Consider the following 19,123-nt stretch of genomic DNA (forward strand, 5'->3'; position numbering starts at 1 on the left):
AACGTCGGCTGGGAAACAAGATGGCCGCCTGTGTGAGCAGGCAGAGAGAAGCTGCTGTTAGTTTGAATGTTGAAGTCCAGATGAAGTGTTGCTTTGAATGATGACGCTTTGATGAAGAAGAGGAGTTCAGTCTGATCTGGGGTCTGTCAGGACTGTTACTGATGTGGAGCACTAGTGTTCACTTTGTCTCTCATTGATCACCAGGTTGTAGTCGACCTTTTACTAACTGATCAAATGTTGAAGTGAACGATCCAACTAATGAAAGCTTCCACATGTTCCCATAGTGACCACAGTGTTTTCTACAGTCTGAAGTAAAGTCTTAATTTTCACGTCGAGAAAGTTAATAACTTTGCCGTCAACAGTCTTGTAAATATCAGCTTTTATTCGAGACCGGTTAAAAGCAGGAGCGACCGAGCCTCGACGTGTGACGTCTGCTATCACGTTGTGACAAAGCACTTATATATATATATATACATACCACTGATATGAATGGCATACCACTCTGATTCAACAGCATATACCACTAATATGAACTTTCAAGCAGCACCTGCCTTCAGGAAACGGTGTGTCGTTGGAAAAGTACCGGCATACCACTCTAGGGCTCGGTACATTCCACTGAACCACAGTAGCATACTATCGGACACTTTTTGATCTCGGCGTCACTCCCTCTGACACTGAATTAAAATAATAATCAACAGGGAAACGCTGAGTTAAAATAGTATCAAGAACAGTGTAATAGAACTGCATCACAGTCTAGCTTGTTAACAAGTCTTATACACATTTATATTTAATTTGAACTGCATGAACTCACATGAATGAAGACAATGAAGAGAGAGAACACCTTGAAGAGGACTTGACTGCAGCGTCTGGCTGGTTTCCTCAATCTCTGATGACGAGTGATTGTAAAACAAACTTTAGAAACACAATGTTCTGAACTTCTGGAAAGTTCTATGACATCCAGGATAAACACACTTAGAAGAAGCTTTGGGTGTACAACTGTGGGTTTGCATGTGCCTCACATGTGTTAACATATCAGTGCAAGTCTTTACAAAAAGCTAACACAACAATACCATACAGTTTAAATGAACAGACTGTGATGAGCTGATTACGTTCGTGAAGAAATGAAGCTAAGACAATGGACCACAATGGACTAACGTTCAACACTAAAATGAGTTTGATCTGGTGTTAATGTTGCTCCTGTGATAACACACATAACGTTACTGTTAGCGTTACCTCAACTGTTCATCTTCTTGAACACGTCGGTGATTTCTGGTCCGCTCTCCATTTTGATAATTGTCCAGTTTGCGGTCCTACAGTCGGTTCAGTAACAGCACAAGTAAACACAAGTTAGGTTACTAATGTTACATCTTAACACTGTAATTGGTGATTAACTTTATTTATGTTAACTTAACTTGCTATGCTGTAAGCTAGCTAACCTTTCTAAGGCTACTTGAGCTCGAGCTAGCTAACGTCACAGAGCTAGCTCCACTAATATAAGCAACCTAATGTAATAAAACAGACCAAGAGAAACATTATCTGAGATGTGAACAGTTCAATAATCATGAAGACAAAACAATACTGGAGACTTTGAATTTTGGATGATAAGCTAACGTTACCTCGGCTCCTCGTTGATCTCCACATGGCTGCTGCTCAGAAGGATGAACTGAAGCTGTTGTGTCCAAAGTCACGTTCAGGAGCAGTCGGTCACGTCTTGTTACTCAAAAATGAAGTTTAGGCAATAAGCAGTTTGAATAATAAAACTATTATATCGTCATTACAGACACATTAACCTACAATAGACAGTACAATGTAGATGGATCATGACTCACTGAACTTGCAGAGAGAAGCGTATTTCCACCACTTCACATAAAATACTGCATTATGCTGCTAAATTACAGTAGTCTGCTGTTATGGTTAATTGACGGCATTGACTGTTAATTTACATGCGATGGATGAACATTTAACTGTATGTTACCGTTATTATGAAATACTCTAAGATACTGTTTTAAATCCTACGTAAATGTACAGCAATTTGTTACAGTGTAGTGTTACAGTGTATTTACAGCTGTTATCTGTATTTAATGGTATTTAATTGCAGTAGAATATATTTTATTTTACTGTAATTTAATGAGAACTTCTGCTGCCAGATGTTTTACCATTTTATAAAGTTTTAGTTTTCAAAGTGTGCACATTAATCAGCCGCTTGTAGTCTACCTTTTCTGAACTCAACTGTCTGAGACACTTTTTCTATTTCACTTTTCTCTTCAGACTTTTCAGAGTGAAAGAGGAGCTGAGCAGCAGAGAGAGAATGTTTCCTCGTGTGCTTTGAGTTTTCACTGTAAAAACAACTGAAGTCACGATTAACAAAAGGTTTGTTCACTTCAGTGTTTAGTGTGAGCAACAAGAAGCCAAAGGGATTCAGCTGACACTGATAGGAAACAGAGAGGAGCAGCTGATACAGGAGAGATGATGTAAAGGAGGAATGAGTGCTGATGTGCTGATCAATGATTGGACGGATGCTTTCAGCTCTGCTCTCAGTGGTTCCTCTACACATGAAGGTACAAAGTGATGTGAATTCAGCAGCAGCTAACAAGGTCACATGACTGATTCTGGATCATTGGACGAGCTGCTTCATGCTCTGACTGGATGTAGTAGACGTGGAAACAGAGGAACATTTCAAACGCTGAAGAGCTTTTCAAAGTCAGTCAAATAGAAGTGAAAAGTGACGTCATCCCCAAAAAAAGACCAATAAAAAGCCACATGAAGAGTCTTCCTCTAGTCTTCAAACAAGCCAACAGACTAAAGAGCATTGTGAACGTCATTTCTTAGAGATGACTCTGCAGCTCAAAGTGACAACAACATGGAAACTGTCCCATGAGTGTCTTTAGTATTGAGGTGAATGAGCTGTGTGTGTTTGTCATGATGAAGAGAAATAATGTTGTTGTTTGTGTGAAGGTGTGGACTCTGCTATGAATCAGTGTGAGGACAGAGAGGAGGGAGTCCCTCCCTCTAAAACCAGCCACACCAAAGCTCAGAGGTGAGATGACCGTCTCTAACTGTCCATGACTCAAAGTCTTTCATTCACTGACTCTGTTTCTACATGTGACCAGGACCCATCAGGGACCAGACTGTCCCGGACCGGGACCTGGACCTGAAACTGGACCTGGACCTAGACTTGAACCTGTACCCAGCTGTGTGTCCATGAAGATTGATCGGTTTAAAGGTCGTCTGATTGACTTCAAAGATGGACGCCGTTCTGATAACCCAGAGTAAGTTCTTAAAACAGATTAAACAGATGAATAACTGTTCTGATTCTCAGTTATGAAACACATGATTGGTCGTGCATCATCTACAGCAGTGGTCCCCAAACTACGGCCCGCGGGCCGGATGCGGCCCGCCTCCTCGTTTGGTCCGGCCCCCTGAACAATACCAGAGACGCATTATGATTTTTTTTCAGTCTGCACAATTAATCGAATTTTAATTGCGATCACGATTTTGGCTGCCACGATTAAATGAGCATGATCGTCTGCGATATTAACGTTTAAAATACGTGCTCTGCTACATATCAAATCAAACGCTTCCTGAATCAGCCAACCACCAGGGGGCGAACGAGATGAGAGCTGTCATGCGCGCACCCTGTAGAAGTAGAAGAGTAGAAGAAGAAGAAGAAGCAGAGAGACGGGAGCTTGAAGGACGAGTACTTGTGCTTAATTTATTTACACGCCGGCATGTCATGTCTGTCACTACATGGTCGCGCGTTTTCAATTCCCCTGCTCTCTGTATCGCGCACGGCGGTGTTCCGCCCCGATCCACGCGCACGATGCAACAGTCGCTCACCTGCGAGTAGCACCCCCCCCCCCATAATCGTGCGGCCCTAGGTCAAACGATATGTTCAGTGATGTGGCCCTCACAGGAAGAAGTTTGGGGACCCCTGATCTACAGTGTTGTTTTCATGATGATCAATCATGACAGAACTCAATATCTTTAACTAACTGGTCTGTATGTGTTTGTGTGTAAATCATTAACTGTAAACAGTCTCTGGTCTCCAGTCTCCGCCAGCGCAGGGTAGGGAGTGAGGGGATGAGGAGGTAAGGAAACATGAGAACACCAGGGTAGGGAGTGAGGGATGAGGAGGTAAGGAAACATGAGATCACCAGGGCACACATGAGAACTCTGTCAGCTACATATTAGGCAAAGTGAACATCTTTTCTTCTACATAGTTTCATGACAACTTGTTCTTCTACATAGTTCCTCAGTCTCATCTGAACTCGTTCATGGAGGCATCAACATTTAATTGATAGAGATGGTAAATTAACAGTGAAAACTCATCATAGCTTGTATCTATATATGTATGTGTTTTATATTATTCTGAATATTGTTATATGATATATATTATATATATATATATATATATATATATATTATACTGAATTCCCTGTGAGGGTGACTACAATAAGATGTCCTGACGTGTTTATCAAAGTGTTATTTACTGCTTTTTTCGTGTTGGAATAAATGTTAAATATTTAACTGCAAAGTAGTAATGCGTGTTTGATACCTTAATGTTTTTGCATTAAATCATGCTGGGATGTTTGGTGAAATTGATTGGATGGCCGTAGAACATGTTCCACCAGCCACCACTGAATATATACACTACCGTTCAAAAGTTTGGGGTCACTTAGAAATGTCCTTATTTCTCAAAGAAAAGCACTGTTTCTTTCAATGAAGATAACATTAAATTAATCAGAAATACACTCTATACATTGTTAATGTGGTTAATGACTATTCTAGGTGGAAACGTCTACATAGAAATACAAATATCTACATAGGTGTATAGAGGCCCATTTCCAGCAACTATCACTCCAGTGTTCTAATCGCCTTAGAAGACAAACTGATGATTAGAAAACCCTTGAAAACAGTTATGCTGGTGAGAGAAGCTATAAAACTGGCCTTCCTTTGAGCTAGTTGAGTGTCTGGAGCATCACATTTGTGGGTTCGATTATACTCTCAACATGGCCAGAAAAAGAGAACTTTCATGTGAAACTCGCCAGTCTATTCTTGTTCTTAGAAATGAAGGCTATTCCATGCGAGAAATTGCGAAGGAACTGAAAATTGACACGAAATTGTCTGGGTGACCCCAAACTTTTGAACGGTAGTGTATATATATATATATATATATATATATATATATATATATATATATATATATATATATATATATATATATATAATCACAGTGGCATATATATATATATCAGTGGCGGGCCGTGCATTTTATACCTGGGCCTTCACTGCTGAAATACCACCGTATAACCACCTGATGGCGCCACAGCTAGGGTTATTATTCGTTTCTTGGGCTGTAACTATATAACGTTACGTATTTGTATTAAACCGTTCGGTACGAGGCTTACAAACCGAACAATACGTTTGAATAATACTAGTGCATTTGGAAAATACAGAAGCTTAAATTGTAGGAAATATAATGTTTCCTGCGCTCACTAGGAGACAGCGGTCTGTGTGACCTCTAACCGGAACAAAAAGAACCACAACAAAAAACAGCTGATGCTCCGCAAGTGTTCTGGGAGGCTAGGCTAACTAGCTTAACGGAAAAACAACAGCAGTTTCAGATATTAGATGTAAAAAAACGAACCAGTTGACTTACCAAATGCAGATCACATCCTCTTTTCTTTGTTGACAAAGAGTTAAATTCCAACTCACAAATCCGTTTCTTCTCCTTCAGTCATTGAGTGTTAAAAAACAAAGCTAGGTAAAAACAAAAACAAATCTACACCAAGCAAAATGCAAAAAATATCATAATTTCATTCATATCTTTCAATATGAACTCTTAATACTCGACTAAGCCTCTGCTGTTAAGTTCCGTTTCATGACAGTCACATGCTCGCCCACTGACCAATCACAGCACAGAATCTCACTGCAGCGCTGCTGCTAAAGGTGTTCACACCAAACGCGATGAACGCGGCGAGATTACTTACAAAGTCTATGTACAGACGCGATGAACGCAAATTTGCGATGGCGCGGCGCGTTTGGCGCGGTGCGATTGACGCGTCAAAACGCCGAAACGCCGAATCGCCCCAAACGCAGAAGTTGAAATATTTGAACTTCTGCGAAAAAGTTGCGTGACGCTCCAGCGCGATAGCCTATCAGCGTTGAGTTGCTCCCCATGTCATCAGTGAAGTCCTGCTGTTGTTGAATCAGGAAATAAATGCTGTAGCCGCCATGTTCACCCAGAGCTCTACGATCCCTCATATCAGTAGAGACCAAACTATGTGTATACATGTGTGTGTGTAAACCATATGGTATGGTACGTCTATATGACGTTATCGTGAGTGTTGATGGAGCTGCTATAATGTTAGCATAGCCTAGCACCGATCGGTCCGAGCTCCATTGAGAAAACAAGTACAAATCGGCATCATTACGTAGTTATTTCGGAGTCCCTTTTTGTCAGTTTATTGCCGTTAAATCACAGCCAAGTCAGTTTATTGTGTGTTCATACAGCTGTAGTAAACAGCCGACGTGTGGCTCGCTAGACACAGTGAGCTCGATGAAATCCACGGAGCTCCTCCGGACTATGTTATGAACCAGACATGACGGCGTTTAGTTCCCCGTGATATCTGGGACTTCCACAACACGTACTGAGCAGAAATAGAGGTGATTTTTCTACGGTTGTTCTGATTCTCAGTTATGAAACACAGAATTGGTCATGCATATTTTACAGTTTTGATTTCATGATGATCAATCATGACAGAACTCTATATCTTTAACGAACTGGTCTGTATGTGTTTGCGTGTAAATCATTAACTGTAAACAGTCTCTGGTGCAAACATAATGTGAACTAATTCCTCCACAGAGTCGACCAGAAGAGGTCAGATTTTCAGATAGCTGCAGATTTCTGGAGACTAGCTGCAAATGTCTTTAGAATAGCTTCAGTGCTTTTGGGACTAGCTGAGGGAGTCTGGGGACTAGCTGAAGAAGTCTGGGGACTAGCTGACGTAGTCTGGAGAGTAGCTGACGTGGTCTGGGGACTAGCTGAAGAAGTCTGGGGACTAGCTGAAGAAGTCTGGGGACTACGTGAAGAAGTCTGGGGACTAGCTGACGTAGTCTGGGGAGTAGCTGACGTAGTCTGGGGACTCAAGTGGATTCCTGCAGAGATCAATCGACAATTAGTGAAACAGATATACAGGGCAACCAGTTATGAGTAGATGATGCATTGATGGATACAACTGTTTAATATTCTCACTGTGAATAGTGAGAAAGGGGGGAATTGTGAGGGATTTAAGTTTTAAAGCGCTCCTAGCATGGATATTATGTGTTACAATATGTTTACTTGTAGAAGGTTTAAACTAAAAGGAGTTACTGAATGTATTGTGCACTGTGAGAGAAACCAGAGAATTAATGACACCGCCATAAAGTAATAAAAATCAATGAGAGGGGGATGTATGCAGACCATGGAGTCCTCTACAGAGAGTAGGAGGACACAAGTTTTTTTTTCTGTATAAGATCCCTGTTTGCATTAATGGTTATTTTTTCTTTTTGTATTATGGGAGATTGAAGCAGCACGTAAATACTATGCCAGTAACATCACTCTGTCCGATTCCATCGACGTGACGGACACAGACGACATCACCCACAACGACTCTAGTCGACATAGACGCAGCATTATTGAAACACAACAATTGTGGTTATCTGACGGACAACAATATGTGGTGACGCTATGCAAAGCATGTTGCAAATGCAGGGAATAACTAAGGATTGACATCGATGCGTCTAATGATTATGCAGAATCGTATGGTGTTAGATCAGATGACAGAAGCACAGGGTAGGAGAACATTGTTGCACGTTCGTTACTAGACATGACTGAACTACAGGACGCAATGAGTAAAGACGAAACACCTACACCCGACTTTCTCACTCGACTCTGGATGATATAGAAAGGAACCCTTATCCAAATGGCCGGTTTATTAAATCGCATTTGTTATTTTTGAAACTTGCATTGTTCCAATGCTATGTAAGATGGTCTCCAATCTTGTGTTAAAGCACATGGTACAGTACACACCAGTGTCAGACAATGACAGCAGAGATGACCTCGATTACATGGAAGGTACTTCATCAGACTCAAACTAAAACTAAGACTAAGACTCAGACTCTAACTCGAAAACAGAATAAGATGACGATGGTGTAAAACGTGTTTATTGTTTATTCTGTATCATTTTTTATGTGTGTTCTAATAATGGGGGTTATACACATCCACAACAACAGTTGTGTTCGATATTTTAAAGCCATACACATATCTAGTTTGCTACATCACAGATGATCTTTTATCTCACAAAAAACACCTTTTTTCAGACGTCTCACATGATGATGTTTGAAACTATGTTTTGGGATAATACATTTGATGTTTTTGAAATGTCCTTGATATATATTTTTGTAATATTGTGTGATTATAATGTAATCAAAAGAGTGGAATGTAATGGTAAAATATATTCTAGTATATATATAGGAGCAGAAACAAATCAACCCATGTCCAGAGACCCTATACTCCCTTTTTACGAGGTCACTAAAGGCGTGACCTTTTGTATGCATAAAACATGATGTGCCTTGTATTTCTTTGACAGTGGTTTGCACAGTTCACTGAGATACGTGTCTGTGTGTCCGCTCTCCTGCTTGCAAGCATTAAATTGACACACTACTTTGAGCATTTATCAGACTCTGTTTATTTAATCAATTCTTATCCCGCATCTACATAGAAATATTCCACAACACTAGCTGCATAGGTCTGCGAAATGACTCCAGAGTTTTGGGGACTACCTATCGTGGTCTGGGAAGTAGTTTCAGAAGATTATGTATCAGATACAGAGGTCTATGGACTAGCTGCAGGGGTTCTGGGTCTATCTACAGAGGTCTGGTGGTAGAGTGCAGTTTGATGAAGAGTCAGTGGTTTGAAAGAGTTGCTTGTTGGAGGGTTGTCCTAAATCCTAGTCTTTGTTGGTAACTAGACTATTGCTTTGCAGACACCTCCAGAAATACCCTCCATTAAGACCCAGATTACTAATCACAATTACAATCAGGGAACGTAGTGCAGGCCCCGCCCACATATGACCAGGACAAAGGTTTTAAACTGAAACAAACTGACCTCACTTTCTGGTGTGCTGCAGCCCAAAATATTTACCAGTCAAGTGAAACCACTACAAGATGTGACTCTTGTAGTTTTAGTTATTGTGTCCAAGCAAACAAGTCACCATAAAGAAGCTGTCAATTCTTTACCATTAAAGACGTGTTTAAACTGCAGTAAAATAACTTTTATTGTCCAATAAAACCAGTGAAAGCAGAAAGAGAAACCTTGTATGTTCAATAAATGTCAGTGTTTCTATCAGTTCACAGCAGCAGAGAGAAAAGTCTCCTGAACCCAGCTGTGTATCCATGAAGAGTGATCGGTCTAAAGGTCGTCTGATTAACTTCAAAGATGGACGCCGTTCTTATGACCCAGAGTAAGTTCTTGAAACAGATGAATAACTGTTCTGATTCTCAGTTATGAAACACAGAATTGGTCATGCATCATTTACAGTTTTGATTTCATGATCAATCATGACAGAACTCTATATCTTTAACGAACTGGTCTGTATGTGTTTGTGTGTAAATCATTAACTGTAAACAGTCTCTGGTGCAAACACAATGTGAACTAATTCCTCCACAGAGTCGACCAGCAGAGGTCAGATTTTCAGATAGCTGCAGATTTCTGGAGACTAGCTGCAAATGTCTTTAGAATAGCTTCAGTGCTTTTGGGACTAGCTGAGGGAGTCTGGGGACTAGCTGACGTAGTCTGGAAAGTAGCTGACGTGGTCTGGGGACTAGCTGAAGAAGTGTGGGGACTACGTGAAGAAGTCTGGGGACTAGCTGACGAAGTCTGGGGACTAGCTGACATAGTCTGGGGACTAGCTGATGTAGTACTACTTCGAGAGGTCACAAGACTAGCTGCATAGGTCTGCGAAATGACTCCAGAGTTTTGGGGACTACCTATCGTGGTCTGGGAAGTAGTTTCAGAAGATTATGTATCAGATACAGAGGTCTATGGACTAGCTGCAGGGGTTCTGGGTCTATCTACAGAGGTCTGGTGGTAGAGTGCAGTTTGATGAAGAGTCAGTGGTTTGAAAGAGTTGCTTGTTGGAGGGTTGTCCTAAATCCTAGTCTTTGTTGGTAACTAGACTATTGCTTTGCAGACACCTCCAGAAATACCCTCCATTAAGACCCAGATTACTAATCACAATTACAATCAGGGAACGTAGTGCAGGCCCCGCCCACATATGACCAGGACAAAGGTTTTAAACTGAAACAAACTGACCTCACTTTCTGGTGTGCTGCAGCCCAAAATATTTACCGGTCAAGTGAAACCACTACAAGATGTGACTCTCGTAGTTTTAGTTATTGTGTCCAAGCAAACAAGTCACCATAAAGAAGCTGTCAATTCTTTACCATTAAAGACGTGTTTAAACTGCAGTAAAATAACTTTTATTGTCCAATAAAACCAGTGAAAGCAGAAAGAGAAACCTTGTATGTTCAATAAATGTCAGTGTTTCTATCAGTTCACAGCAGCAGAGAGAAAAGTCTCCTGAACCCAGCTGTGTGTCCATGAAGAGTGATCGGTCTAAAGGTCGTCTGATTAACTTCAAAGATGGACGCCGTTCTTATGACCCAGAGTAAGTTCTTGAAACAGATGAATAACTGTTCTGATTCTCAGTTATGAAACACAGAATTGGTCATGCATCATTTACAGTTTTGATTTCATGATCAATCATGACAGAACTCTATATCTTTAACGAACTGGTCTGTATGTGTTTGTGTGTAAATCATTAACTGTAAACAGTCTCTGGTGCAAACACAATGTGAACTAATTCCTCCACAGTCGACCAGAAGAGGTCAGATTTTCAGATAGCTGCAGATTTCTGGAGACTAGCTGCAAATGTCTTTAGAATAGCTTCAGTGCTTTTGGGACTAGCTGAGGGAGTCTGGGGACTAGCTGAGGGAGTCTGGGGACTAGCTGAAGAAGTCTGGGGACTAGCTGACGTAGTCTGGAGAGTAGCTGACGTAGTCTGGAGAGTAGCTGACCTGGTCTGGGGACCAGCTGAAGAAGTCTGGGGACTACGTGAAGAAGTCTGGGGACTAGCTGACGTGGTCTGGGGACTAGCTGACGAAGTCTGGGGACTAGCTGACATAGTCTGGGGACTAGCTGATGTAGTACTACTTCGAGAGGTCACAAGACTAGCTGCATAGGTCTGCGAAATGACTCCAGAGTTTTGGGGACTACCTATCGTGGTCGGGGAAGTAGTTTCAGAAGATTATGTATCAGATACAGAGGTCTATGGACTAGCTGCAGGGGTTCTGGGTCTATCTACAGAGGTCTGGTGGTAGAGTGCAGTTTGATGAAGAGTCAGTGGTTTGAAAGAGTTGCTTGTTGGAGGGTTGTCCTAAATCCTAGTCTTTGTTGGTAACTAGACTATTGCTTTGCAGACACCTCCAGAAATACCCTCCATTAAGACCCTGATTACTAATCACAATTACAATCAGGGAACGTAGTGCAGGCCCCGCCCACATATGACCAGGACAAAGGTTTTAAACTGAAACAAACTGACCTCACTTTCTGGTGTGCTGCAGCCCAAAATATTTACCGGTCAAGTGAAACCACTACAAGATGTGACTCTCGTAGTTTTAGTTATTGTGTCCAAGCAAACAAGTCACCATAAAGAAGCTGTCCCTTATTTACCATTAAAGACGTGTTTAAACTGCAGTAAAATAACTTTTATTGTCCAATAAAACCAGTGAAAGCAGAAAGAGAAACCTTGTATGTTCAATAAATGTCAGTGTTTCTATCAGTTCACAGCAGCAGAGAGAAAAGTCTCCTGAACCCAGCTGTGTGTCCATGAAGAGTGATCGGTCTAAAGGTCGTCTGATTAACTTCAAAGATGGACGCCGTTCTTATGACCCAGAGTAAGTTCGAAAGACAGATGAAACAGATGAATAACTGTTACACAGATATACATTTGGTCGTCTATCATTTATAGTCTTTGATCTGTCATTATGATCTCATTATGATCATGATAATTAACTACTTGTTGTAGGTTTAACATCAGACAGGAAGTAGCATTCTGGATGTAATCCTAACTCTAGTTGCAGAGGTCTGGAGACTAGAAAGACTCGGAGGAGGAAGTCTCCCCAATGGTTCTGTGGCCAAAACCAAACACAGATCCTTTGTTTCAGTGATGTGACAGATCAACAGTATTAAGTCTGGGTACATCTGACTAACAACACAATGGTAGAATAGAAACTACACCAAGTATGAAAAAGTATCACATCAGATGTGATTCTAGTTGTAGTTGTATCTAGAGGTAGAAGGTATAGAAGGTATATAAATTAAACCGGTATGAACATAATTTTTGACAAGACCGTGCTGCCAATAAAATAACTTTTACTGTCCAATAAAAGCAGAGATAAGAATTTGTTTAGCATCTGGTTTTCATTGTGATCAATCATGACAGAACACAACATCTTTAACTAATTGTTGTATTTGTGTTAATGGTACAAACCCAATGTGAGCTGATTGTTCATGATTCCTCCACAGAGAGGACCAGGAGAGCTCAGAGGTTCCCAGAGGTCAGTCTGCCCAGCAGCATCAAACACACCTGGACTCCATATTTATGGTCTGTACATGTACAACTACTTTTACATCTATTCTGTTCACAATCATCTCCATGCTGCACTTTGTAGACCAGTGGATTGTCAGTCTGTCCAACATGGATCTGATGTTTGGTTCCATGGTTTTAGTTTGTGTCATTCAGAGAATATTCTGTTCCAGCTGCTGGAGGAGAACATCGTCACTTTTGTGAAGAACGAGCTGAAGAAGATCCAGAAGGGACTGAGTTCAGATTACCCAGAATGCTTAGAGAGTGAGGAGGTGCTGGATGGTGAGGATGAAGAGAGGAGGAGGAGCAGCAGAGAGGCATTTATGAAGATCACACTGCACTTCCTGAGGACAATGAAGCAGGAGGAGCTGGCTGACTGTCTGCAGAGCAGTAAGAGGATTTCTCTAAAGATTTAACATGCTGGATAAACGGGACGTTTACTAAAGTCTCAAGAGATGGACCAACATGTATTCATAGACTCATTCTTTGAGGAAATGACATGTTGAAATCTATTCTTTGACTCATTGATCTTCTTTGATGTGTGTTCATTCAGGACTTCCTGCTGCAGTTTGTCAGCGTGAACTCAAATCTAACCTGAAGAAGAAGTTCCAGTGTGTGTTTGAGGGAATCGCTAAAGCAGGAAACCCAACCCTTCTGAATCAGATCTACACAGAGCTCTACATCACAGAGGGAGGGACTGCAGAGCTCAATGAGGAACATGAGGTCAGACAGATTGAAACAGCATCCAGGAAACCACACAGACCAGAAACAACCATCAGACAAGAAGACCTCTTTAAAGCCTCACCTGGAAGAGAGGAATCAATCAGAACAGTGATGACAAAGGGAGTGGCTGGCATTGGGAAAACAGTCTTAACACAGAAGTTCACTCTGGACTGGGCTGAAGACAAAAACCACCAGGACATACAGTTCACATTTCCATTCACTTTCAGAGAGCTGAATGTGCTGAAAGAGAAACAGTACAGCTTGGTGGAACTTGTTCATCGATTCTTCAGTGAAACCAAAGAAGCAGGAATCTGCAGCTTTGAAGAGTTCCTGGTTCTGTTCATCTTTGACGGTCTGGATGAGTGTCGACTTCCTCTGGACTTCCACAACAATGAGGTCCTGACTGATGTGACAGAGTCCACCTCAGTGGATGTGCTGCTGACAAACCTCTTCAGGGGGAACCTGCTTCCCTCTGCTCGCCTCTGGATAACCACACGACCTGCAGCAGCCAATCAGATCCCTCCTGAGTGTGTCGACATGGTGACAGAGGTCAGAGGGTTCACTGACCCACAGAAGGAGGAGTACTTCAGGAAGAGATTCAGAGATAAGAGGCATGCCAGCAGGATCATCTCCCACATCAAGACCTCACGAAGCCTCCACATCATGTGCCACATCCCAGTCTTCTGCTGGATCACTGCTACAGTTCTGGAGAAGGTGTTGAAGACCAGAGAGGGAGGAGAGCTGCCCAAGACCCTGACTGAGATGTACATCCACTTCCTGGTAGTTCAGTCCAAACTGAAGAAGGTCAAGTTTGATGGAGGAGCTGAGACAGATCTACACTGGAGTCCAGAGAGCAGGAAGATGATCGAGGCTCTGGGAACACTGGCTTTCAATCAGCTGCAGAAAGGCAACCTGATCTTCTATGAATCTGACCTGACACAGTGTGGCATCGATATCAGAGCAGCCTCAGTGTACTCAGGAGTGTTCACACAGATCTTTAGAGAGGAGAGAGGACTGTACCAGGACAAGGTCTTCTGCTTCGTCCATCTGAGTGTTCAGGAGTTTCTGGCTGCTCTTCATGTCCATCTGACCTTCATCAACTCTGGAGTCAATCTGCTGTCAGAAGAACAAACAACCTCCCGGTGGTCTCAAGTCTTTAGAGACAAACCTAAAACAAAACGTCTCTACCAGAGTGCTGTGGACAAGGCCTTACAGAGTCCAAATGGACACCTGGACTTGTTCCTCCGCTTCCTCCTGGGTCTTTCACTGCAGACCAATCGGACTCTCCTACGAGGTCTGCTGACACAGACAGGAAGTAGCTCACACACCAATCAGAGAACAGTCCAGTACATCAAGAAGAAGATCAGTGAGAATGTGTCTCCAGAGAAAAGCATCAATCTGTTCCACTGTCTGAATGAACTGAATGATGGTTCTCTAATTGAGGAGATCCAACAGTCCCTGAGTTCAAGACGTCTCTCCACAGTTGAACTGTCTCCTGCTCAGTGGTCAGCTCTGGTCTTCATCTTACTGTCATCAGAAAATGATCTGGACGTGTTTGACCTGAAGAAATACTCTGCTTCAGAGGAGGCTCTTCGGAGGCTGCTGCCAGTGGTCAAAGCCTCCAACAAAGCTCTGTAATTACAAAGAGTTAGATTCATAGATCACAACTTAATTACGCTGTTATCTTTTCTACTTTATTGTTTATTCTTTCTTCATTATTGTCTCTTCAGACTGAGTGTCTGTAACCTCTCAGAGAGAAGCTGTGAAGCTCTGTCCTCAGTTCTCAGCTCCCAGTCCTCTAGTCTGAGAGAGCTGGACCTGAGTAAAAACGACCTGCAGGATTCAGGAGTGAAGCTGCTGTCTGCTGGACTGGAGAGTCCTCACAGTGAACTGGAAACTCTCAGGTCAGATCAAGTTATTTAGTCTTCAATGTGTAAACAGCCTCTCTCTTTCTGAATCTTTGAATCTGTAGATTTCAGATTTCATGAACATCTTTTTCAGCAGGAAATTAACCAGAACTATGGAACCAGAGGAACTAATCTCAGAGACTAAACTAGGGTCCAAAGCTCTCTTTTGAATTTCCGTTTGTGTTTCCATCACTTCATCAGAACCTTGTAGAACAGATCAATTTGATCCACGGCTGATTAAAAAACAATGACAGCGTTTGAAACAGTTGTCATTCACAAAAAAACATCTCGGGGTCATCCTGTTGTTCCTCTTATTTATGCTTTGTGATGTTATGTTTGATATAATTAATGAATGAAAAGAAGAAAAGCAGAGGTGGAAAAGTGACAGAAAACTTGAATGTCTGTCTCTACAGTGACGATCTGCTGAGTTTGATGGTTGTTAATTTCTGCTTTAGAACGTATCTGACATGAAATTAGAATATGAAGTTTAATTTATCTTTTTCACTCACTTTGTTGTCTGTCTGTCTGTCTGTCTGTCTGTCTGTCTGTCTGTCTGTCTGTCTGTCTGTCTGTCTGTCTGTCTGTCTGTCTGTCTGTCTGTCTGTCTGTCTCTTTCATTGTGGTTAGAGTAGAACAGTACTGATTTTATCCACTTTCACTTAACAAATGATCTTTGTTCTTTCTGATTGTACTTTAGTCCAGACTCATTATCAGAGAGGATTTCATTTGAACACAAATGTTATTTTTCTTCTTGTTTATTGTTGTCTCTTCAGACTGAGTGGCTGTAACCTCTCGGAGAGAAGCTGTGAAGCTCTGTCCTCAGTTCTCAGCTCCCAGTCCTCTAGTCTGAGGGAGCTGGACCTGAGTAACAACAACCTGCAGGATTCAGGAGTGAAGCTGCTCTCTGCTGGACTGGAGACTCCACACTCAAAACTGGAAACTCTCAGGTCAGGATTCATCAATATGTTCCACTGATGACCACCTTAAGCCTGATTTACATTAATGGATAAACTCTTAACCTCCATAAGATTGTGTCTGTGCTTACATGGTTTTAAACCAATTGTGTTTATTTTGTATCTATTATTTTAAAAATATTAATTAAACATGTTTTATAGTCTTTTTTTCTCACTCTGGTGTTATAATTTGAAATTTCAGAGAAGAATCAAAGAGTTAGCAGTAATGTTGTCAGATTGTTGATTGACATTAGTGAGTCTTTGGTTGTGACTAGAAAACAATCAGTAACAATGTTAATGTAACCCCACAGTATCCGACAGTATCTCAGTACTGCAGTAACCTTCCAGCCCTCACAGTTCCCTCAGATTATGTGACATGTGTTGTTTTGTGTGTTTGCAGCCTGTCAGGCTGTCTGATCACAGAGGAAGGCTGTGCTTCTCTGGCCTCAGCTCTGAGCTCCAACCCCTCCCATCTGAGAGAGCTGGACCTGAGCTACAATCATCCAGGAGACTCAGGAGTGAAGCTGCTGTCTGCTGGACTGAAGGATCCACACTGGAGACTGGAAACTCTCAGGTATGAAGAGGCCTGCTGCAGCCACAGAAAATCAGTCTGATAGAGGAGGTAGAGCTGGAGACTTTTTCTCTGTCACACTGTCAGCCTGGTTAATATGACCCTGACACACCAAGCTGCCCTCAAACTATCAGAGACTCATCAAACTGTTTGTGTCCCACATCAGACCATCAATACAGACAGAAGTAGTCAGGGAACAGTAGCCAGGATGAGCCAAAACAGGGAGGGAAGGTGATGAAACTGTTGTTTTTCTGGAGTGTTATCTTATTTCAACATTAGAAAAATAGGACAGTGGTGTATTCTGACACGATGACGGCATCATGGTGGGTTGACATGCGTCAACGTCGTCACGCTGCAGGTTTGTGGACTCATATCAAACAATAGATTGTTTGTTTTGATGCTTATCATCTGCCACCAGTGTGTGTTGCCCTTTAGTCCAGACATTATTGTGGCTGTAGACGTACTTCAACTGTAATATATATAAATATATTTTCACCCCCAGATTACAGATCATAGAAACCATTGTTGACTGTTAGTAAATACAATTGAACCTTTTTAAGGATAGGAGACAGATTCATCTTCACCAGATCTTCCAGTTGGTAGGAGATATGGATTCCCAGATATTTAAAGCCATTGTAAGACAAATTAAATGGGGATATTATACCGTTATCTGGGTCTCTACTGCCTCCAAGTGGTAGGGCAGTAGATTTACCCACATTGATCTTATAGCCAGAGAGATTACTACATTCATTGATTGTTTCTAGCACAGAGGGAATTGATTGTTTAGGGTTGCAGCTAAATAGCAGTATATCATCCGCATACAACGACACAATATGCTTCATTTTCCCACTGTTAATACCGTTAATATGTGGGTGTGTTCTAATAGCCTCGGCCAGAGGTTCAATGGCAGTGGAAAACAGAAGTGGGGACAGTGGAGCACCTTGAGGAGTGCCACACCCGAGAGTGAATCGGGGTGAAGTGAGACCATTAGCCATAAGCATTGCTTGTGGAGAGGTGTACAGTCATTTTACACAACTTATAAATGTGTTACCCAGAGAGAAACTTTCCACAACGTTGAACATATATTTCCATTGGATTGGATCGATTGCTTTTGGCGTATTGAATGACCCCCAATAGACGCCTCACATTAGAATGACGACCTTGCACCAATCCTGCTTGATCAGGCCTGATGATGGTGGGTAGGATGGGGTCGAGTCTTTTAGCTTAAAGCTTAACATACTGATGCCAGCTCCACTGGTCTTGGAGCTGTGTTATATCAAGAACAAGACGGAAAAGACAGAGTCATTGCTTATGCCAGCAGAGGGCTATCTCGCAGCGAATCCCGTTTTCCTGCTCATAAGCTTGAATTCCTTGCTCTCAAATGGTCAGTGACAGAAAGGTTCAATGACTATTTGTATGGAAATCATTTTACAGTGGTAACAGACAACAACCCACTTACTTACCTCCTGACATCTGCTAAACTGGACGCAACCAGTTACAGGTGGCTTGCTGCACTATCCACTTTTTCCTTTAAAATACTGTATCGTGCTGGCAAGCAAAGTGCCGATGCAGATGGGTTCTCTCGCAGACCTCATGGTGATCTGTCGGATGATGCTAAGTCTAAGAAAGAGAGCGAGCGAATTGGGAAATTCATTAAACATCATCTGTCTGACCCTGCTGTAGTCTCTATGGATCAACACACCATTCAGGCTATCTGTGACAGACAGCTCATTTATAGTGCAACTATAGATTCTAATAACGAAAAGTTGGCCCTTGTTCAATCACTTTCAAATTCCATTGATGCACTTCCTGACAGTTTTGTGAATGACAGTCAGTTTGGAACCTCCATCATGTCTCCGCTTACAGCAGTTGAGATGGCTGTAAAACAGCGGGCAGACCAAACCATCAGACATGTCATATCGCAATTGGAAGATGGAAGGACACCACCTCCTATGTTGAGAAATGAACTTCCTGATCTGCCTCTCCTCCTTCGAGAATTAAAACGATTGGAGCTCCAGAACAACATTCTTGTTAGGAAGAGGCAAATGGGATCTTAATGCACTTATCAACTTGTGCTGCCACAGGAATTGCGACACCAAGTACTGACCAGTCTACATGATCAGTTGGGTCACATGGGAATCGAAAGAACATTGGATCTGGTTCGAACCAGATTCTATTGGCCAAGAATGTCTGCTGAAGTTTACAAGAAGATAAAAACTTGTGAAAGGTGTGTCAAAAGGAAATCCCTACCTGAGAAAGCAGCACCCCTTGTAAACATAA

The 19,123-nt window shown here is 41.9% G+C and overlaps 1 protein-coding gene across 2 annotated transcripts in view; it reads left to right on the forward strand.

The window, feature by feature from the left end:
- LOC306703177 (NACHT, LRR and PYD domains-containing protein 3-like) overlaps window positions 1-19,123 on the forward strand; it is a 92,176-nt gene that overhangs the window by 196 nt on the left and 72,857 nt on the right. The window contains exons 2-12 of one of the 2 annotated variants that reach the window (XM_079169048.1): window positions 2,956-3,037; window positions 3,111-3,269; window positions 9,390-9,503; window positions 10,596-10,709; window positions 11,884-11,997; window positions 12,629-12,707; window positions 12,863-13,079; window positions 13,243-15,046; window positions 15,143-15,316; window positions 16,093-16,266; window positions 16,673-16,846. In XM_079169048.1, the coding sequence (XP_079025174.1) occupies window positions 2,970-3,037; window positions 3,111-3,269; window positions 9,390-9,503; window positions 10,596-10,709; window positions 11,884-11,997; window positions 12,629-12,707; window positions 12,863-13,079; window positions 13,243-15,046; window positions 15,143-15,316; window positions 16,093-16,266; window positions 16,673-16,846 (3,191 nt within the window). In that variant the 5' untranslated portion in view covers window positions 2,956-2,969. The remainder of the gene's footprint in view (window positions 1-2,955; window positions 3,038-3,110; window positions 3,270-9,389; window positions 9,504-10,595; window positions 10,710-11,883; window positions 11,998-12,628; window positions 12,708-12,862; window positions 13,080-13,242; window positions 15,047-15,142; window positions 15,317-16,092; window positions 16,267-16,672; window positions 16,847-19,123) is intronic. The other variant, XM_079169047.1, reaches the window with a different exon arrangement.

Source organism: Pholis gunnellus (assembly GCF_910591455.1).
Source record: "Pholis gunnellus genome assembly, chromosome: 11".
Classification (NCBI taxonomy): Eukaryota; Metazoa; Chordata; class Actinopteri; order Perciformes; family Pholidae; genus Pholis; species Pholis gunnellus.